A 21,321-nucleotide genomic window follows, 5' to 3' on the forward strand; every position below is an offset into this window, starting at 1 on the left:
TTTCTTTTTAGCTCCCAGAAGAACACCTGATGAGTCATGTAAACGGAACTATGCCCTGATCTTTAAGTCAAAACAAGATATGACTGAGCTTACAGTGCAAGAAGTGACTGGAAGGAGGAGTGCTGAAGGATCAAACACTTATTTTTAATCCATAATAATTTTTAAACTACTGTGTTCCAAGCTAGCTGAAACTAAGTATACTAAAGTATACTTTGTGTACAACCTTCCTGCTTCATAATTGTAGCTGAAGCATAATACAGAAACTTGGGTTTAGTGACCTCTTGATTCAGTGAGATGATTTTAATAATTAAAAATCCTGAAGCTGGTGCTTTTTGGAACAGTCTTGCGACTTAGTTGCCTTAACGGTAGAGTTTCTGTGGAATGTATTATCTTTGGAAGTCTTGTGCACTGTAATATTCCTACTTGCTGTACTGAATTCTATATCCCTGTCTCGCACTGTGAGAGAATTGGCTGTGTTATGAAATTGCACCAATTTCATTTAAAAGAGGGAACAAGGAGGAATACTTTTGCATGTCAGCTTTCTCTAGAAGTGCTCACCCTGGCTTCTGTTGTGGATTATTTCTGCAGACACCTGAGCTATATCAAATTTCTCTTTAAGAAAACCCGGCTATGACTAACAGATTGTATTTTTACTGGAAATTGAATCCCTGGGTATCAGATCTGTAGAGACTGGATCTCTAGGCCATGTCTGTGGCTTTGACCAAATGTCTTTTGAACCCTTTTATGCTCAACAGTAAGTACGGTTACACCGACAAGCCTTGTTTCCTAAGGTACCTTTTTGGTGAACAAAGACAATGTGAGTAGTGATCAAGTCATTTGTAGTAGGCTTTGTCAGCAGGCCAAAAATCATTTTGTAACAAAAATATAGTTGCTGCCAGATTTTTAACTAATACAAATAAATTGATAAATACTTGCAGTGCTTCTTGGGTTTTAATGTATGCGCTGAGATTAATGAGGAGAATTTATTTCTGTGATTAACTGCATACCGCGGCAGTCCCAGTATTGACAATTATAAGTGATTATTGCAGTAATAAGTTGCCTGCAATGCACCACTATGTGTTCAATTTTCTGTGTTTATTTTTGTTTCTTTTCCTATATGGTGTGTGTCATCTATAGGAAATAAACTACCTGAATTATTCAGTGGGTTTGAGTTACTCGCAGTTGACTGCAAAAGATCTGAATTAAGATGCTAGTTTTATTGACTGCCATGCTTGCAGCTAAATATTTTTGGCTTTCCCTTTCTTTATAGACTTGCCAGGTCCATCTACTTTGATCTACTTCAATCTAAAAACGTTTGGATTTTGGTGAGAACTGGGAGATTGGTGGTGTAGGTGTGCACCAATGTAAGGGTGCATGTGTAGTACACAGATGCTATATATAGAGAGAGCAAGTTATTCAAGAGGGGAGAATAATTATATAAAAATTACCTGGTTGTCACAGAAGCAGAGACAGAGTAATTTAAACTGTCGTAAGAGCATTTGAGAGACATTCACAGCCCCCTAAAATTTCCTTTTTGATGGTGTTCAGCTGAGAAGTTACCGGCAGTCAGGTTTTCTAGGGTGCATGAAGGCCCTGGGGTCAGAAGGGACATTCCCCAGTTATTGCACCAGTCCAAATGCCTGGCTGAAAGTGCCTCTTCACCTGCAGCACCTTGGCGAAGCCTTCCCTTGCAGCAGATTGCCGCAGCTGACGCTGCCAAGACTGCTGTCAGTTCCTACGTTTCATCTTCCTTCTCTCATCTTGCAGAGGCTTCCCTGTTGCACTGCTTTCCCGCAAGTGCTCTGTTCCACCTTCGTTTGATGCTTATGAAAGATGGGATAAGTGCAAATTTATGCTAAGATTAGCCTCCTTTTAGTTCAGCATGAGATCATAGACATGTGCTTGAGAGAGACGGTTCAAGAGGTCGCTAGTCTGCATCCTGCAGGGAGGCAAAGCAGCAGCTCAGGCACTAACTGTCGGAGGGTTTGGTATGCACGGGGGGGACAGGTGGTGACAAAGTGTAAGGGCCAGCAGCAAATAATGGAAAACAGCCCTCAGCATCCCTAGAGGTGAGTGGCAGATGCTTTTCTAACCTGCACTTTAAGCCTAGTAGGAAGTCCCTACCCTACGTCTTGCAGGACTGTTTCATAAATAACATTGGAGTGTTTTTAACTTTCCATTGTGACTAAGTATGGCAGTTAGTTCTTGCCCTATCAAATTGGACACAAAGAATACTTAAATTTCTTAACTGAATGTTGAAAGGTTGTCTTCCCTTCCTGTTGCCTAGAGAAAAAACTAATTATGTACAAATTTGTTTTCTGTAGGCTATCTGTGGGCCCAGAGCCCTTAGCTGGTGTTATGGCCATCCATTCCCCTAGCTGTGCTGTAATAAGAGTCTTGCATCACTTCATCTAAGAAACAATACAGATTTTTTGACTAGCAATGAGGACAAAACAAGGTGTTACTTGGCTGGGTTGCTGCACATCGTTGGTGTGTACCAGAAAGACCCTCAGAGCCTACGGAGGGGCTAGGTTCTTTCAAGCATGAAAGCTTACCCATCATCTGAGCAGATCCTCTGCTTTTGCTGCTGAACCTGTTATCCATTACCCTTGTCTCATACCCTTCAGTGCTACCATCTTCCCCTGAAACGACAGGAATAATTGAATTTTGTGTGAGGTGGTTTCAAAGGGGATTGATTAGAACCTGCCTCCTTCAAACCACCCTGGAGGTAGCGCACGCACGTTAGCAATCCTCATTACCGCTGCCTGCCTCCGCCTGGAACCAGGGGAAATATCCTCGCGCTGAGGGGCCTTGCTCAGCTTTAACGCAGAAGTGTATTGTAATTAGAACCCACTGTGCACCCCGTGGAGAGGAGCCGTTTCCAAATGAAGATTATTATCCTGCGTGAACGCAAGCAAACACATCTCTTAGGGGAGCTTTTAAAATGGCAATTCCTTGTGGTTACATGATACACACTTCTGTCCTACTGGTTGAAATTTCAGCCAAAAGAACCCCTTCTACCTTTTTCCTATGAGCACGCTAGGGAAGGGGGAGGCCATGTATATTTTTCTAAGGCTAGCCTACGCTGGAAGCCACTTGCAGGTTCCAAGTATGCTGCCTCGCCTGGTTTCTTATGTGCAAGCATGCTGTGAAGCAGTTAACATCCTTGAAACATTTGTGGGCGTCAGTAAGCTCCCCGTTGAGATGAATGGGGACATTCAAGCATCTCAAACTACGGTTTCATGTAGTTCTTCCACTGCGCTAGGTAGTCCTTTTTCCAGGGGCCCTCCCATCAATCGTAACAGCTGGAGATGCAATTTTTTAAAGTCAGATCTCAGTAGCTATGAAGAAAAAAGGCCCATGTGAAAGGGGTACTTATCTCTTATTTTGGGGCAAGGATTGGCCTAAATCTAGACCTGGCTGCCCTTACCACCAGCCCTAAATGCGCAGTGACCCAAACAGCATGGGCTTGATGCCAGCAAAGGTTTCAGGTGGGACAAAAACAGCTGTGAGGAGCAAGAGTCTCTTCCTTCCTGCACTGTCAGGACGTACCTGCTCTGCAAACGCCAGCAGCCCCTTCCTCCTGGGTGTGCTCTGCTCCCACCGAGCCTTTTGCTGCTCTTGGGATCCGAGTTGCAAACCGCAGCTCAGGCGCTGGGAGGACCTTGGCCTCGGCTGTAGTTTGCGGTTTGTGCATCTGCTGATGCTCTGCGCGACCTGGGAGGGGAAGAAGGGATGCTCGGGGAAGAGGGCGAGGGCTGCTGCCCTGCGAGCCTCAGGATGCCAGGAGGGAGGGATGCGTCCCCATAAGACGAGGGCATGCTTCCCATAAGAGCCAGGGACGCTGCCTGCCAGGAGATCCGGGGGCTGCCCGGTGAGAGGAGGGATGCTGCTCCCTTTTCCCCATCCCCACGCTCCCGGGGAGGCTGCGAGGCGGCTCCCCCCGAGCATCCCCGGTACCGAGGGCCGGTCGGGGGCTGCTGGGGCGGGGGCCGGGGGGCGGGGGGCTGCCGGCAGCGCCCTCCCCGCCGGCCCGGGGGGCGCGGCTGCAGCGGGAGGCGGCGGCAGCGCAGCCGCGCAGGAGCCGCGCAGGAGCCGCGGCCGGGCCGCGCAGCAGGTGAGGGGCGTGAGGGCGGCGGGGGGCGAGCACCGCGACGGGGACGGGGAGCGGGGGGCCCTGGGGGAGACCCCCCGCTTGGGGCCGCTGCAGCCCCGAGGAGCATCCTCACGTCCCCTCCGAGGGGTTTGGGGACCGGGGGGGCTGGTGGGGATGCGGCGGTGCACGGCGGCTCCCGGTCCGCGCTGAAAATCCCCCACCTATAAAATAAAAAAAACTTCCCGGGATGAGCCGGGCTGTGCCGGGAGCACCGGGTTTGGTGTCCTTCACACGTGCTTCTGGCCGCTGGATGCGTTTTGCGCTTCGGAACGAGCCGGGGAGAGGCAAAGCGGCGCGGTGGGGAAAGCCCCGGCCGGAGCCCGGAGCCCGGAGCCCGGAGCCCGCGATGGGGTCGGCGGCGGGGCCCCGACCCCGGCAGCGCTCCGGGAGCCGCGGCCACAGCCCCGGACGGCGCCGCCGGGAGCGGCCGCGGGAATTGTTCCGCTCCCCGCGGCGGGGCGCGAAGCGCTCCTCAACAATTTCCCCAAGTAGTCGAGACAGCCACCGAGAAGTTGGGCTGCTCGCTGCAATATGCGTTTTTACCTCCCAAAGCGTTCTGACGGTGGTTCGAGGCCTTTTTTTTTTTTTTTTTTTTTTTAAGGGTTACATACATCTTTCTTTTGATGAACACATGCAGTGTTAATTGAGGTTGCCATGGAAGGCATGCACGTAGTATAAATATGCTTCCTTCTAGCCATGTGATTTCTCTTTTGTATTCCACCAGCTTCTTCTTGTATTCTGTGTTTTGCATATTGTCATATGGTGCATTAAAGATAAAAATATCTGCTGTCTCAGAGTGTAATTTCCCTAGCTGGAACTATGAGTGCATATGGAGCTGTGGGGGAAAGATTTAGCTAACCGTAGGAGAAGAAAATATATGCGTGCATGTGTAATATATTTGCCATAATGTGGGCAATTAAAAAAATATAGCTGCTTCTGCCACGCAAAGTAGTATTTTCTGTGGTGGAACATCACTGGGTTGCCATAATAGTGGCTTTATTTTGCCTGTGCATGCTGATGCTCATTAGTGGAAAAAACTGCTGTGGTGCATCCTGAGGTAGAAATGCTTTTCCACCCTTCGTCTGCACCTCAGACTAAAATATTATGCTAAAAATACTTTTCAATACTTTAATTTTTGCCCTGCGGTTCTTAACATTTCTTTGTTATGTTACAGATCAGAGATGGAAGCATCGGCTGCACTTCGAGGCAAAGCTCACCTAACCTGCGGTGGGAACTGAAGCAGAAAGCAGAGGCAAAGTAGCAGCTGACCTTGTCACTGGGGGGCAGAGCACCGCCGCCGTTTTACTGTTGCTTCAAGCAAGTTCCTTGTGCAATGTGAATTGCAGGTGGCTCAGCCAACGCCGGTTCTTCCCAGGGTGAATAAAAATTGTTAACTCTTGGCTTGATTTGTCATCCTTTGGGGGAATAAAAAGCAGTGTCAGACTGTCTGTTACATGGTCATATTGTTAGACCACGCACAACCTGAAGTGGTTTATCCTGGAGGTGAGAGTGACTCTGGTCAGCGAAGCAAAGGAGAGCTGGTTCTTAAAGTCTGCCCAGAACTCCTTGGAGAGGTGATAAAGTGAGTAAGAAGACAAATGGGAGTTATAAAGTGGAGGCAATAGCTTTATCAAAATTTCTCTCTGCACACTGCCACATCAGCTTGTTAAAAACCAACTACAATTGTTTTGAGAACAGTATGGGAAAAAAGCCCTTTGAGCATCCCTGCAGCTCTTGTGTCTGATGCATTAACCAAGAAAACCGATCATACAGCACAGACAAAGAGAGGTGCAAATATGGCAAAGGCAGCTAAGGAAATTCAAATGGAGAACCCAAAAGAGCTGGAGACCCAGAGCGCAGGGACAACGTGCTCCCCGTCAGAAGAACAGGCAGAAAAACCCTCCATGCTCTGCTTCAAGAAGCGGAAGAAGTCCTGTAAGAAGGGGCTGACCGTGAAGGATGCATGCGAAGGAGCTTCTGCGGCCTCGGAGGAGAAAAGCCAGTGCATCGGCACAGACAAAGGGGAGGCAAAAGTTTCTGCTCAGCCACGATCCTCCAGAGGAGCCTGGGCAGCTATTAAAAGTCTCACAAGACCTCGGAGAAGGCAAAAATCCTCTTCAAGGAAGAAGGTGACCTCCGATTCCCAGGTGCAGCTGGAGATAGATGCTGAGGAGGGCGGCACACAAGGTTTCTCAAGGAAAAAGGCGAGCTCAGGTGTGAAGATGCCCTGCGTACGGTTCTCAAGAGGCAAGAAAAAGCGCAGCCTCTCTGAGGCAGTGGAGGAGTCAGAGGGCAGTGTCCAGGCGAATGAAGAGATGGGCATTTCGAATAAAGCCATTGAGGAGCTGGAGGACCTGGCCCCAGCAGAGGAGCCAAGCAAAGCTGAGCCCTCCAGCCCACTCCCTGTGGAGGAGGCCCGGGAGGACAAGGGTATGATAGAGGAAGGGGCTGATGCTGGTGTGAAGAGTGAGCCCTTGGCAGAGCCCAGGCCTGACATGGATGAACACGCAGAGCACACCACTCAGTCCGAAATCACCAGCTCGGAGGCAGAGGCAGTTGATGAACACGCAGAGCACACCGCTCAGTCCCAAATCACCAGTCCAGAGGCAGAGGCAGTTGATGAACACACAGAGCGCACCACTCAGTCCCAAATCACCAGTTCAGAGGCAGTTGATGAACATGCAGAACACACTACTCAGTCCCAAATCACCAGTCCGGAGGCAGAGGCAGTTGATGAACATGCAGAACACACCACTCCGCTGAAAATCACCAGTTCAGAGGCAGCTGATGAACACGCAGAAGACACCACTCAGTCAGAAATCACCAGTCCAGTGGCAGTTGATGAACCCATCCAGGAACAGCTGCCCGAGGGGAGTCCTCACCAAACTGCAGTGCACGTGGAAGAGAGGGAAGTCCCTGCTGAAGTGCCGGTTTCCACAGAGCAGCCCAACAACACTCCTGAAATCACCGAGGTGCAGGAAATAGCCAATATCTGCAAAGAGCTGCCTGAAGGGGGTGAATCAGAGGAGAACACAAATCTTCCTGAGGAGTCCAAAGCTGAAGAGACCGTAATGGATTTCAGTCAGTCAGCATTTAAAGATGAGGCAGCGAGCGTGCAGAGCAGCTCCAGCAACCAGGAGAAACCTGAAATCAACATGGGCACCTGTGTCGGTATTGTCATTACCGTCACTGAAGCTGTGGACTCTGACAACGACTCTGACCAGGACTATGAGCCGACCCTGGTTTTGCACCACAATAAGCAAAAAGGGAATAAAAAGTCAAGTGGGAGCTTTGATTTGGGTCAAAAAGGGGGCCCCGAGGCTGGCAGCAGTGCCCTGGCGGAGGAGAAAGGCCTGGGTGACCAGGGGCACAGGACTTCGGATCAGTACGAGTTGCTCCTCATAGAAACGGCGTCTTCCCTCGTGAAGGCAGCCATCCAGTCATCCATAGAGCAGCTGGTCAACGAGATGGCTCTGGAACAGAACAAACACAACAGTTTCCTGTGATGGTGGTGATGCCCCCAAAACAGGAGTAGGGGGAGCGTTTTCAAGCTGCTGTGGCCTGAGGGGGAGAGCAAGGAGGGCTCCTGGGGCCATGGTGTAGTTAGCTCTGCATGCCCGTGAAGTTGTGTGTATGTGTGTGTGAAACGGGTCCCGGGACGTGTGGCAGGCCCTGCTGTGCACAGGGCATCCCCTGGGCCTGGGGCTGCGGGCAGCACGACTGCCCATAGCTACAGGAAAATTAAGGCGTTGCAGTGTTTCTGTTTATTGGCATCTTTATGTTGAGGCCACGTTTCTGCCTCCATCCATTCCGTATTTCCCCACTGTTAATGGTGTAGGTGTGTACATACAGTTAGGGAAAGGTCTGAGGGGCAGCGAGTGCCTTCCTGCCCTGGGTTCAGTTGGGTGCACAGGGCTCAGCAGGTGATGGGACTGCAATGTGCAATGAAGACATTGAGGCCAAGCAGGCCAGGGCTGGCATTCAGTGTTGCAAAAGGGTTAAAAAACAGGGTCACCCCTGTGGTCACATTGGATGAAACCAGGTGGCTGCAGTGAGCAGTGCTTCTTGTCCAGCCTAATCCCCAGCCAGAAGCAGCCTGCTCATGGCCAGGCACAGCACTGCACACCGTCAGCTCCTCTTGCTGACCCCAAGCTGTGCGAATGCCAAGAAAATGCCAGCATTTGGTTTGCTGGGGGCCGCTCCTGCACTGCCAGGAGCAGTGGGCAGGATTGCCCGTGGCTAGTCTAGAGCGTGCCTGCCGCAGGGAGCCCCTTGCCTTTGCCTTTCTTTGTCTGTCGTGGTGAAGCTGTCCGTGGATGTAGCGTATTTTTGATATGTGGCATGTAATATAAATAACAGTGAGCTGCATGCAACTCTTGCCTCGGTGTTGAAATAGCTCAGCAGCAGCGATGTGCTGCAGGCTGTGGAATCGTTCTAAGTCAGGAGCAGATTTGGTCGGGCTGCTGGCAGTGTCCCTGTGTGCAGGCAGCAGTCTGTCCCTTCGCCTGGCTGCAAATCCCTCCTGACCTGACTGCAGCGAACCTGGCATCGTTCCCCTCTTTTTCCCCCAGACTCCCCTCTGGCCCTGTGGCAGTGAGTCTGAAATGCGCCCTGAAATGCCAGAGCAAACCCACCAAAGTCCTCAGGGAAAACCCAGACACCAGGGCCTGGGGACACTGCCATGAAATGCCCAAAGAGGCCGGGTGCTGTCCAAAATCACAAGCTGCTCTGCTACAAGAGGGCTTGCTTGCTGCGCGTGTGCACACGCGTGGTGCGTGTGGGCATGCGTCACCTCTCACTGCCAGCCCTCAGAAAGAAAGGGGCCTTTTGATAATTTTGGAGTGCAGCTGTGTGGTTGTGATTTACGTACGGCTGCGTGAACGTTTGCCTGTTCTGCTGAGAAAATTCTCCTGCCTGTTTCTCAGCCTGTACAGAAATAGCAGCCTCCCCTGGCGATTGCTCATTGACCACAGTGGGAACACGGAGGTTTCTCTTCCCGGTGCAGTATTTGGGTTCCTGTTCAAACACAAGGGCTGACAACCTTCCTGGTACCCAGTGCACAACCACGTTTTAAACTTTGACACAGGATCGCCGTCATTATTAGAGGACTGCTAGCAGTGAGTGCCACAACTTGTTTCTGCACAAGTAAAACAGGAAAATCAGAGGGTGTTAAAAAAAAAAAAAATGGTGTCGTCTTTTTCTGTGAATTTATTTAATAAGCTATCAATAATTCGGAGTGTACAATATTAATGGCTTTGTACTTCATACCATGCCTTTCAGGCACTTTGCCATAACTTTGAAAGGGGCTGGTTTAGGACAGCACGTAGCTGCGGAGCTGAGGAGGGGGAAGCCTGGACTCTCCTCAAGAAATGCAGAAGATGTGCATAAAACTGGCAGTTGCTTCATTAAAGTTGAGTGTACCTCTTGTTTTCTGGCCTTGTGATTGACTGGGCAGCTGTGGAGAGGTTTTGTATGTGAGGAGATGAACCTGATGGCGCTCGGTTGTGTCCTGTCCAGCCTTTTCAGGTGGCCATACAGTGTGCACAGAGAGATCGTAATGTTGTTAATAGACCCGAAATGTTTTGAGGTTTGCTCTTTTTCATAAGGCCTCCTTTTGGTTGCTGGTCAGTCGCTTCTACTCGCAGATTCCTGGGGGCCCACAGACTACAGGAGGGCTCACGGATCTCTTCTGGCTAAGAGGAGCAGCCCTGCCGCCCGACAGCCGAATTCACTGCGGGGTGATCTGCTGGAGCAGCGCGTCAGAGCATCTGCAGGCTGAGGAGAGCCCAGCCCCACAGAGCATGGCTCAGGACAGCTATTGTCACCGCAGCACCAAGGGCTTTGTCTCCCGAGGCTGCTGGCTGCAGGATTCCTGCTGGCAGGCCTCGGGTCCGCCATCTCTCAGCCGGCGGCTCCACGCTGATGGGAGGTGGAGGGGAGAGCAGCGACCACCGTGACCCAGACCTTTCTGCTACCGTCAAGTGGATCCCACACCCTAATTGTTTTTATTTTTTTGCATAATGTCTTTCATGCAAGGACTCCAGGCACTTTATACAATATAAAAAAAAAAAGGGAAAAAAATACATTTTTAATAGTGTTATTTGCAGAACAAAATATACACTTCTAACAGCCATTAATGATTTAATTAAGACTCTTTTCTCCTTCATTATGATTAGAGAATTGGACATTAATAAAACATAAGGACTTTATTCTTTTGGAGAATAAATTTTTGGAGAAGCGTGTGACTGCCTGGCTGCGCGAGAGCACCGACGGGCAGGTTGGGTGTAGGACTGTTTTCTTCATGGGCAGCTGCAAGAAACGGGAATGGTGCGTAACCTTGGTCTCCTATAGACCAGTTCAGACTGCCCCTGGGCCCTCTCATCCAAGTATTTGCTGATCTGCTGCACCTCTCGGTTATGGAAGTGTTGCTTTGTAGCAGCATCGTAACGAATTAATTTGTTCTGCTCACCCCACAGTCTGCACCACTGCTTTTTTCCCAGATGTTTCCAGTGCTCCTCTTGGCACGGACTATCCAGCTTTCTATTCAACAAGTCCCCTCTCCATGCTTTGCCATGTCACTTTAAGTATTTTCATTTCCCACAGCTTTTTTTTTTCTTTTTTTTTTTTTAATTATTAGCAGCAAAGAAGAGAGTGCTTAAACAGTGTAACTCGTGCCCAGGAACACTTCCAGAGGGATAAAAAACTTTTCTGTTATGTCAACACTGAGCCCAGCAGAAAACAAGTGTATTTGCTGAAACATTCCTTGTGAAAATTGCTGGTCGACAATGATGGCTCAAACAAATACTGCATTTTCTTTCCAGCCCTGTGGCACCCAAAGAGCATTGAGATGTGCAGGCTGCTGAGGGCCAGACCTCCAGCTGCTGGAGGTTGCTGCTGCTACGCAGACTTCAATCGACCAAATCTACAGCAAGCAGGAATCCAGCATTTGAATTTAAGACGCTTTCCCTGGAAAAAAAAAAAAAAAAAAAGATGGATATTTTCATGTATGCGTATGTATAAAATGAAAATCTGAGAGAGATTTCACACATGCATAGAAGAAATTGGGTAAAGTTGTGAAATACATGAAAATCTTTCTGTTCTGTGCTGGGGAGTGATGGATGGAAGTGGGACCCTGCTGGTGGACTCACGTGTTAGCAGCAGCAAAGCCATAACGCTGCTTGTCTTATAGATACAGGGCTTCAACCTCTGTAATTCAAAATAATGAAATGCTCCAAGAGAACAGATTGATTTAAACAATTTGCTTTAATATCATTTTACATCTGCAGTTTTATTTCCCAGAGAAATGGTTCTTGTTAGCTCTTGTTGGGTGGTATTAAAGTAATGAAATATTTTAATTTGCAGCCAGATAAAAATCTTTACATTAAATGTGTTTTTGTTTAGCTAATCAGAGGATGTTACTGCTTACATGGTTATTTAAGGAACAATATAGATTAGTATTTTCAGGAGCCACCACTTGCATGTTTCTTTCTTTTTGCAGCACGCTTTGAAGAGTGAAATTCTTTGCTAAACGTTGGGATTTTGTTGAGACCATTTAGCTGAAAAGTGGGTTGCAGCAAAAAATGCCCCAAATCAGGGGTTGCTTTTGTCACATAAGAGAGAAATGATAAACATGCTGGATATAAAAGAGGGGAGAAGATGTTAAGAAAGCACACTTTGCCATCCAAATTGTGTGAGATGAAGGCTGCAGGGCTGGGGGGGGGAGGGAGCATGGAGCAGCAGCCCTGGCAGCTGGGCTGGGGGGTGGCTGCTTGGCTTCCCCAGGGTGTTTTAGCTCAGGTGAAATTCAGGAGGCAAGATGCTGAGCTTTGCTGCGCCTGGGTTTTGAGGGCTGAGGTGCCTGCTTTGGAATATTCAGTGGGAGCATTTCCTCTATTAAGCTGCTTTTGAAGTTGTGTCATTACTTTTTCTTAATGAAACATGCAAATCCGGTACGCGCCGTGATTGCGTTTCAGGGAATTCAGCCCTGACACAGCTCCAACTGTAAATACCTCACTGGCATGTAATTCAGGGCAGGTCCGTCCTCCCCTCTTCTTACCAGTCAGAATAGATTTTCCTAGTGCTGGACTGCTGGGGCGCCCACACAGAGCACTCCTTTTTGGCATACCAAGACAGGAGCAGGAAAGGAAAACCTGTCTGCTTTTTATCCAGCAGCAAAGCTGAAGACGAGTGCAGCTGTGTGTTGCAACCTGCTGCCGGCAGACTCCCGGGGGGCTGTGACAAACCCAGGATAAACCTCCCTCCTTGGCCGCTGGTAGCAAATGGTCCAGGCCTGCTTCTCCTTCATGGAAAGGCTGAAATGGGAGATGACCTTGAATTGCCACCTACAGCAAGCTGATGGTTTGGGGTGTTTTTTTTTTGTTTGTTTGTTTTTTTAATTATTATTCTGCCTGGAATCAAGGAGCTGGGAGAGGCCACCTGCCCGCCAGCACCATCACCTGGGCAGCCGGCACTGCCCCTGCCAGCCTCCCAGAAATTCAGGGTGGAAGAGGGAGGAGAAGACATTTGCGTGTGGGCTCTGGCAGGGGAAAAATATGTCAGAGTGCCCACCTGGGAACTGTGTAGCATGCATTGGGCCGTCAGCCCTGAGCTACAGGTGGCATCGCTCTGGGTCTTTCTTTGCCTATGCCCACGTGCGTTGACCAACCAATGGTGGATGTCCAAAAAGAATTACCAAGATCATTATTCTGCATACTGGGATGAAGCTTTTATGTTTTCATGGGAAAAATAAATATTAAAGAATAGTTTTCAAGCCCAGCTGTACATCAGGCAGATTTTTCAAGCATGCTCCTGCCTCACGTTAAGTAATCCGAGTGCCTTCTACATGCAGGGCTAAAACTTCTTGCTGTATCCAGGAGCAGCTGCTGTCCTTGCTTAGAAAATGTAACTGCCTTCTAAAATTATTTCCTATTCACAAGACTGAGAGCGAATGATGCTTGCAAGGGGTGGTTGCAGTTAGCATAGCTCTGCGTTGACAAGGCTTCTGTCTCAGGCTTCTTCTACCGCTTTAATTATAACAGCGCTTTAACACTTTCAGAGGAAAAATGCTGAAAATACATTTCTTGTATTGCAAATGATGAAAAAAAATGCTTCTCCCAGATGTTTGATGACACAGATGCTTGGCACCACAAAGATGAGCCAAAATACACCAAAAAGGGGTGAAATGGTGAAAAAAAGTCTTATACTCCTAGATTTTCAAAGACTTAGAGCCCACAGTGCTGGTCACAGTATGTTTTGGCTGTTGGCATTATTTGCAGATCAGGATCACCCTCAGGACCTGTACCCTAGGAGCCGTACATGCCCGTGGCAGCCTGCAGGTACCTGCCTGAACCTGACTTCTGCCTGCGGTCACAGCTGTCGTTGCAGCTCCCTTTTAATGGCCAAAGAGCGAACAAACCCATTTCCTGCTGTCCTCAATAGCGAGTCCTTTGTTTGCCGTCCTTTGCATGAAGCATGCCCGCCATACGTTCATGTCTTGTTGACCTCGGCGGGGTTTGCAGAGGCACCCAGGGCCATCTGACTGTCAATCCGAATGAATTCAGGCACTTAAGGCATGCAGCTAAATTAGCGAGGTGCCCGTCTCCCCCTGAAGTGTCTGAAAGCTGCCACTTTTACTTCTTTTCTGCAGCTTTTGCTTCTTCCCTGCAGCTCTGTCCCTACCCAGCCGACCCCCCTGGGTGATGCTGTAGGGGCTTAAATCAAGTACGGGAAGGCTGCTGAAGCAAGCAGCACTCGACAAAGTGTCACACACAACGGTGGGCTGTTATAAAATACCATTTTTCATCCGTCCTGCATAAAGAGAAGCTGGGGGAGCCCCAGGGGAGCCCGAGGCCCCAGCTGCACACCTCCTGCGGCCCTGCTAATGTGCCAGGGGCTCGGCAGGAGTTGGCAGCCCCATGGGTCGGGCTGCGTTTGTCTGCCAGCCTTAAAAAAAGGCTTTTGAAGCCCAGCTCCACAGCTCGGGTGCAGTCACACGAGAGCAGCTCTAAGGGGCACGCAGAGAGCAGAGCGCTCGGCCCACCAGGCAGGCACATAGCAAACGGCAGCGTGCGTTGCCTGACATCGTCCATGCAGGCTCAGAGGCTGTTTGGTTTTTCCCTTTGTCTCAAAACACAATCTGGCAGCCCTCGGTGGCCGCTCCGTCCCCTGCAGCGTGTAGCTCCCCGCCCGGCAGAGGCAGCGGCCGCCCGCACAAAGAGCTCGGCTGGGCTCTCAGTTTGGCGGTGGTTTCATTGCACATCTTGCCCCGGGACTGTTTCAAAGACCACAGCTCAAGGGGCCTGGCTACAAAGAGATGCAGGCCGGGCGTTTTGACAGCAAGCTGTTCCCACCATTGTTCGGATGCCCCTCTCCTAAGACAATGACTCAAGTCCCCAGGGGCTGGCAGGACGCCCCCTGCACGCTGCTGCTCCCCCCCAGCTGGATAATGGGATTACTGGGCAGGGAGGGAGCCTCGGCCCTTTGCTGCAGAAGAAATCTCTGTGCCACAAGAGCGCCGTATGTCTGGCTGGGGCCCTCTGCTCAGGAGCCTGCTCTTGAGGGATGGATGGTCTGGAGCCCGTCTGGCAGGAGGTGTGGGTACCTTGGGTGGAAAACTACACAGGGGTGAAACATCAATCCAAGAGGAACACGTACAATTTTAAATCCCCCTCGGATATGATTACTTTTCAGAAATCAGGTCATGATAAATGAAGGGTAAAAAGAGTCTGTTTTACCATTTTAAGTGGCTCCAGAAGTAGAGAAGAAATAGCATATTATATATTTGATCCTAGTAAAACCTTGTGAATTATTTAATCCTCTGACTCAGGTCAGGACATGGTCCCTAGAGAAGCTTGCTGAGGAGTGGACACTCCCTTGCAGCTTTCATCCCTTGGTGCAAAGACAGCCCAATACTGGGACGCGACCCTAGGGGGGCATCCACATATCTCTGTTTATGCACTAGCCCTTGACAAAGGAGGAGCAGGAAAGAGGAAAAACGCATGCAAAGCCCTTGAGCTCACGTCTCAAAGTAAATGTAAACGATTCTACTGACGAACACTCCGGGGCTGGTTGAACACAAGGTTGCCACCCCTGCAGCAACACCACAACCAATTCCCTTGAAAAGATCAGTCTTAGGGCTCCTGCATGTTTATATAGAGATTTATTAACTGCAATTACACAACACAAACTTCAGGATTTATCTCCTTGAGATATTTATTTAAATTAAAAACAAACTATCTGGGGAAAGAGCAATATATATGTCCCTCTACATTTCCCTCAACTAACTTCAGAAGAGCAATTCTAGGGGATACAAACATCCCTTGATGCTACTCGATGTATTAGGGGATGTACAAACCTCACGCCCAGCAACACAATAAGAACTGGAGTAAAGCAGAGCAAGAATAAATTCACATTTATCAAAATGTAACTGAGTTACATGGAGGCTTCCAAGAAGGACTTGGATTTGAATTAGCTTGAGTTTAAAAGTTAGAGAAGTAAAAAAGTAAACACACAGGCCAAACACACACAGTTCTTCACTAGCTCAGTGGTGACGGGAACATTGGTTAAAGACAGTTTTAGAGAGCAGCCACCCACTGCACGGAAACCACCCGCATATCCAGCACCTGAAGGGGGAGGATTACTCTACCAGGATCGTGTCCACGCTCTCTTGGATAAGATCAGACTCCAGTATACATTCGTCCAGGTGGTCTTGAGATAAACCGGGGCTCTTCCCCACGCTCTCACTGTCACCGTAAGGACGAAACCTGGGGGTGGCGGGGCTCTCCAGCCGCTGGCAGCGGCCGTACTTGGGCTGCTTCCCTCTGTGCGTGTACATGTGTTCCAGCAACTGGCTCTTCCGGAAAAACGCGCGGCCGCAGATGGTGCAACTGATTTTTCTCTTTCTCGAGAAAGAGAAATTGCAGTTCAGCTCCACCGGCTCGTGGTCCTTGGAGATGAGGGAGAGCTGGCCGATCTGCAGAGGCTCGAGGTCGCCGCAGCTCGGGTGCTCCAGCTGATGCTCGTCCTCTTTGAGGAGGAAGGCCCCGAGGCGGTGACCCTCCCCGGCCTCCCTGCTCTCCGCCAGAGGCTGCACCTCGCCGAGGTCGCTGCTCTCCAGGATGGAGGCCGGCACGCCAAAGGGCAGCGAGCCCGAGACGTGGGTGTGCAGGTGCTCCCGCAGCCCCCCCCGGGAGTCGAAACGCTCCCCGCAGTAGTGACACAAGTGCACCCTGAGGCTGGCCGTGGCAAAAATGGGGTTTGCCACGTCCGGAGAAGGAGGGGTGCAGCTCTGGGACACCACGGGCTCCGAGTCACACTTCTCCTGCTTTACGGAGACAGAGAGCTTTGGCAGCTCTTCTGCCGGCTTGACCAGAGCAGCCGGCTGCGCGGCGGGGCGAGCAACCTGCTGCTCGAGGGAGCTGTCGTCGAGCCCGATGGCGAGGGAGAGCTGCAGCTGCGGGTGGTCGCCCTGGGCAGAAGACCTGCCACCAGGCTTGGCCAGCGTCTCCTTCGCTCCCAGACGTTCCTTGGCTGTTTTGTGGGCAGTTGAGATCTGGATCCCATACAGGTTTGAAGACTGCACGGCCTCTGAGGGGAACACCTGGTTCATCTCGATGGCGATATGGGAGAGGTGGTCTGCGTGGAGAAAGCGGATGCCCTCCTCCAGCCGGCTCTGGTTGACGGTCTGCTTCGGCCCCTTCCCCGTGTACATGATATGCAGCAAGTAACTGAAAATGTCCGGCTGGATGTCTGCAGGCTGGATCTTTATGCATTCACTGAAACAAGACAGACGATTAAGTACATACTCGGCTCCCAATTACAGCCCTGATCCATTATCTGCCCATTCATTTGCGCCGCTGTTTGCTTTTAGAGCGTGGGCACTGCCGCCTGGCTCCAGAATCAGGGCGAGCAGCGCTCCTTGCCAAGACCTGAGGAAGCGCATATGCCTTGTAGAGCATGTAGAGCAGAGTGACTGAGTTTATTTATCTGTGGGACTGTAACAACTGTGTGCACAAGTGCAGCGAGGAGCCAGCCTCCATCTACCCCTCGCTCACATGCACACCCAGATGTGATGGTGCATAACCAGCAGTGCCGTGCGAGCTGCACCTCTCCTGTGTGCGCTGCTCCAGTGACAGGAGGCAGGGAGCATCTGCGTGTTTAAGTAATAAATTCAGCTGCCACCACTGCGTAATCTTTATGAGCTTTGCACTTAAGTGTCAGCAAACAACGTCTATCGCCTGGGAAATTTGCTCATCTTCTCACGCCCAGCCAAAGGGCTGCGTGCGGGTGGATAATGATTGTCTGCTGAAGGTGCTGGAGGCCGCGACCCTCACCAGCACGGGCAGGAAGGGGAACAGAGAGGGATTAATCAGTTACAAGCAGCAAGCTCCAGCTCGGAGGCGAGATTAGAACTCGGCACCGACATCGTTATACCTGCAGAACCACTTAGGACTCGGCCAGGAGCAGCAGCTTGAAATAAGTGGGTGATCGCAGTCCTGGCCTTATCTGCATGAGTCTGAGGCGCAGACCTGTGATAAGGCTCCGGCTCCCTGATTGCTTCAAGCCCGCGGATCCTGCCAAAAGGGACAGTCCCACCCAGCAAGCCGGGCCGGAAAAGCCATCTAGCCAAATGTGTTTTGCTCTCTCTTTGCTGGGGTAACTCCTGAGGCCACACCAACGCTGGTGCCAGGAAGGCTGCGTGGGAACGCGTGGCCAGGGCTGCGCCTCCCTCCCAGCCCGCGGCGGCTGTGAAAGTGCAAGATGAGTGCTCAGCCTCGAGGCGGTGCCTACGGCACGGACACCTGCTGAGCGGGACCTGAAACTGGGCTTCGTTGGTCTCTCCAGAAAGGCACGAAGCCTCCGCACTCCAGCAAGCATGCAGAGGAGCAGCAGCCTGTCAACTGGGCTTATTCTGCAGCCAACAGCTCCAGGCAGCCGAATGGCCAGCGCACACAAAACCTGAACACAACGTATCTGGGCAAGGGGACTGCACAAAAGCCATCACAAAGTGACAGATGCATCGCCACAAGGCAATGCATGTCCTTGCAATGCCAGCCTGCGAGGTGTCACTGCACGAGGACCGGGGCACCCATGCGTTTAATCCCTCTGCTCACACAAATCTCTCATCTCTGAGATGCAGGGCTTGAATGGCAGCGTGCGCTGGCTAACGAGGGTGGTTTTATGGACTGCACGACACCTTTAGAAAAAGGGGAAAAGCTGAAAGTCAAGCAGAGCGGTTAAAGGGTAGGAGCAGTTAAAGGGTAGGAAGAGAGCTGCGCGTCCTTACCTGGTCTGATGGATAAATATCATCTTAAAATAGTTTGAAAAAGCAGCTAGCACCGCTCTGTGGGCTTTGAAGTAAACATCTCCAATGGCAACTGTGCAATCGCACAGGAAGCCAAACTCCCGCTGCATGTTCAGCTGCTGGAGGAGGAGGACGCTGTGGCCGCTCGTGTCCATGGCGGGTCTGCAGGGAAGAGAACAAGGCGTTCATCTCTGCAAGAAACCTCAGGGCTCCCACAGGCTCGGCCGCAGGTGTCTCAGCACTAAAACGACGCTGAGCACGGAGGCAGAGCTTTGGGGAGCCTCGTCCCTTCCCACCGACACCCCAAATCCCAGCTCCTGGAGCTGAGCGCCTCTCCCCGACTTCGCCAGGCTGCTGCCACAAGCAGGGCAGCCTCTCCCATGGGAAAAAAAAAAGCGTGCAGGTGCCCTCTTTGCCCCCCGACACACACCTTTGGCTGGGCACAACCGGTGCCATTCAGGAGCCGGCTACACCCGCGGCCCGGAGCGGAGGAGAGGGGCACGGCAGCGCGCACACAGAGGGAGCCCTGTGCCGCCCAACAAAGCCCTCATTGTGCAGCGCCGCGCCGACGGCCCCTTTGCAAACAAACGCTGATATTCCCTATTGTTTCCCCCGAATATTACACCCGGGGTGGGGGGGTGGGGGGGAGAGAATGAGGGGGAGGAGGAAGAGGAGGATGAGGAGGAGGCTGCGCTTGCTGGGCAGCCTCCCCCCGCGCAGCCTCTTACCCGCGGAAGCGCAGCCCCGGCTCTGCGCGGCTCCGCCCGCTCCCTGCGCGGCGGATGGGGTGGGCGCTGCTCCCCCCCGTGCTTCCTGCCACCAAGCCGGGCCGGGCAGAGCCGAGCCGAGCCGGGCCAAGCCGGGCCAGGCCGCCCCCGCCTTGCTGCGGCGGCTCCGGGTGGAAAAAGTGACCGCCGGGGCTGCGCGGGGGTTGCGCGGTTGTTGCGCGGCCCGGAGCTGAGCGCAACGGCAACCGCGCAACGCCAGCCTCAAGCTGTGCCCTTGACTCAAAGTTCCCTGAGCCATCAGCCCGTGCTTTGTTTCTTCTGGTGAAATAAAAGGGGCTCATCGTGCCCTCCTGCGCTCCTCGGACAGCAGCAGGAGCGAGGTGTGATGGGGCTGCACTCCTGCTGCCCCTCGTGCAGCAATACCCGCTCTTCTTCCCCCCCCCAAAAAAAAAAGCTGGCAGAAAGTGGTTGGAGGTTTCGTGCTCCGCTCTCGTGTTGTTTAACATATTTATCGAGCCATGTGCAGAGTGAGTGGCTATTTGCAGATGGCATGCTATTTATTTAAATGATTAATAATTTACGTGTTATCTAGGTTGACTCCAGCCCAAAGAGGACTTTGAAGAGCTCCGGAGAAGCTGGAGCCAAAATGATGGGAGCGACGATGGGAAGTGGAAGCTGGTGTTTGGCTGTAATATCCCAGGGCCCTGTGGGTATGAGGTGACACAGCCCGCACTGCTGGGCTGGGGTGCAAGAGCAGGACATGATTGCAGCTATCTCCACGGACGTGTCTGCTCGCTGTTCCTCCGTGGCCAGAAAATAATAGTAAAAAATACATTGGGAAGGCAAAGGTCATGGGAGGTCGCTGAGAGCCTGGGGATGGAGTGAAAAACAGGGTGACATGTGCCAAGTGTCACCCAGAGGTGGCAGAGGCTCCTGCAGCAACTTGCGTGGGGAGGGCTGTGACACAGCAGAGCTGCACGGGCACCTTTTGTGCTGCCCTGTGCAAGGAGCTGCAAAGAAAAAGACTGGTGAGCTATGGAAAAAAACAAACAAACAAGCAAAAACTTTTCAGTGCGATTTAAAAAACATGACAGGGTTGGCTTATGGAGGCCATTTGGCCTATGAGGCAGGAAAAAGGCTGAAGGAGGTGTGCAGGTTCGCCCTCCAGGCATCACCCCCTGGAGCCAGGCTGCAACATAGCGAGGAGAGAAATGAGGGCATCTTTGGGACCCATTTTGAAAGCTCTGCTTTTATTCAGCTGCGGTTAGAAAATCCCCAAACGTGCACAGGGTGAAGGGGTGGTGTCCCACTTGGAAATCAGGACTCTGTTAACTTGGTTTGTCACGTTAAGATGCCTTGGGGAAACTTTGGGAGCAGGGATCAATGCTGGTACATGTAAACATTGTAGGGGGCTATTTTGGTGCATTCTTTCTGTTGTTACTTTTGTAGCTTTTGCCATTTTCAAACCTGTAATCACATCTTTTAACTTAGTTACCATTCATTTTTTCCCTTTGGCTTGTCTGGAGCTAGAAGGGATATTGGATACTTGTGCTTGACACGAAACTGATGGCGTCTCTAGAAAACGTGTCCAAACAAAGGAGCTCTGCAAATTAAACGCTTCTGATGCGTGCGGGGAACAACTGATGTCAGTTTAGGGGTGGAAAAGTCAAGTGGCAAGCCCAGGAGAAAAGCCTGACCTGGCAGATGTTTCCTAGCAGCCCCGTGGCAGGTAGCAGAGCGGCCGCCCGCAGCTTCGGGAAATCCCATTTACTCACCCGGGACAGTTCAAGTGGAGCTGGAGAGGTTCAGGGAGAGTGATGGGAGGAGGGCCTGGGAAAACTCAGAGAGAGAGAGAGAAGGAAAAAAAAAAAAAAAAGTGCTCTGCTCGGGATCTGTGATTAAATGTGGTAGTGGCTGCCAGCTCTGGCGCTCTCTGCATCAGTGTATGAAGAGGGACGGCAGGGATACGGCCGTGCGAAATTTCAGCAGAAAGCAAACACTTCCTCGTGCAACTTGGAGTTGCTTTTTTTTTTTTGCTGCCTTTTTTTTTCTTTGTTTTTTTTTTTTTTTTTTCCCTTCCTCCCACCTCGTAACCAAGCCGCCCCACGCAGGAGGAGGCCGCGGCTGCCCGACCC

The 21,321-nt window shown here is 51.3% G+C and overlaps 3 protein-coding genes across 5 annotated transcripts in view; 2 read left to right on the forward strand and 1 right to left on the reverse strand.

Moving 5' to 3' along the window:
• Positions 1-1,161, forward strand: part of MTHFD1 (methylenetetrahydrofolate dehydrogenase, cyclohydrolase and formyltetrahydrofolate synthetase 1) — a 40,461-nt gene extending 39,300 nt beyond the window's left edge. Inside the window, exon 28 of the mRNA XM_027458022.3 lies at positions 12-1,161. The gene's annotated coding sequence lies outside the window, so the exon portion shown is untranslated. The remainder of the gene's footprint in view (positions 1-11) is intronic.
• A 2,528-nt stretch (positions 1,162-3,689) lies between these two features.
• On the forward strand, positions 3,690-11,626 carry AKAP5 (A-kinase anchoring protein 5). The gene is made up of 2 exons (XM_027458023.3): positions 3,690-4,117; positions 5,331-11,626. The coding sequence occupies exon 2, from the start codon at positions 5,953-5,955 to the stop codon at positions 7,660-7,662; it is 1,710 nt and encodes a 569-aa protein (XP_027313824.2). The 5' UTR covers positions 3,690-4,117; positions 5,331-5,952; the 3' UTR covers positions 7,663-11,626.
• A 3,673-nt stretch (positions 11,627-15,299) lies between these two features.
• ZBTB25 (zinc finger and BTB domain containing 25) lies at positions 15,300-21,238 on the reverse strand. 3 transcript variants are annotated; one of them, XM_072038210.1, is made up of 3 exons: positions 20,962-21,238; positions 18,441-18,620; positions 15,300-16,929 (listed from the first exon to the last, which is right to left on the reverse strand). In XM_072038210.1, the coding sequence occupies exons 2-3, from the start codon at positions 18,611-18,613 to the stop codon at positions 15,792-15,794; spliced, it is 1,311 nt and encodes a 436-aa protein (XP_071894311.1). In that variant the 5' UTR covers positions 18,614-18,620; positions 20,962-21,238; the 3' UTR covers positions 15,300-15,791. The 3 variants fall into 3 exon arrangements, with proteins under 3 accessions (XP_071894311.1, XP_071894310.1, XP_038036637.2); XM_072038209.1 differs by lacking the exon at positions 20,962-21,238 and adding an exon at positions 19,187-19,327; XM_038180709.2 differs by lacking the exon at positions 20,962-21,238 and adding an exon at positions 18,889-19,198.
• Positions 21,239-21,321: the final 83 nt, after the last annotated feature.

Source organism: Anas platyrhynchos, chromosome 5, assembly GCF_047663525.1.
Source record: "Anas platyrhynchos isolate ZD024472 breed Pekin duck chromosome 5, IASCAAS_PekinDuck_T2T, whole genome shotgun sequence".
NCBI classification, from domain to species: domain Eukaryota; kingdom Metazoa; phylum Chordata; class Aves; order Anseriformes; family Anatidae; genus Anas; species Anas platyrhynchos.

What these genes read in the sequence shown, in the direction of transcription:
- AKAP5 (XM_027458023.3), top strand. Translation starts at nt 5,953, where the DNA reads ATGGCAAAGGCAGCTAAGGAAATTCAAATGGAGAACCCAAAAGAGCTG.
- ZBTB25 (XM_038180709.2), bottom strand. Translation starts at nt 18,914, where the DNA reads ATGGCACCGGTTGTGCCCAGCCAAAG. An exon ending in CCGGTTGTGCCCAGCCAAAG is followed by an intron (nt 18,621 to 18,888) that starts GTGTGTGTCGGG and finishes TCTTCCCTGCAG; the next exon opens with ACCCGCCATGGACACGAGCG. An exon ending in ATATTTATCCATCAGACCAG is followed by an intron (nt 16,930 to 18,440) that starts GTAAGGACGCGC and finishes GTCTTGTTTCAG; the next exon opens with TGAATGCATAAAGATCCAGC.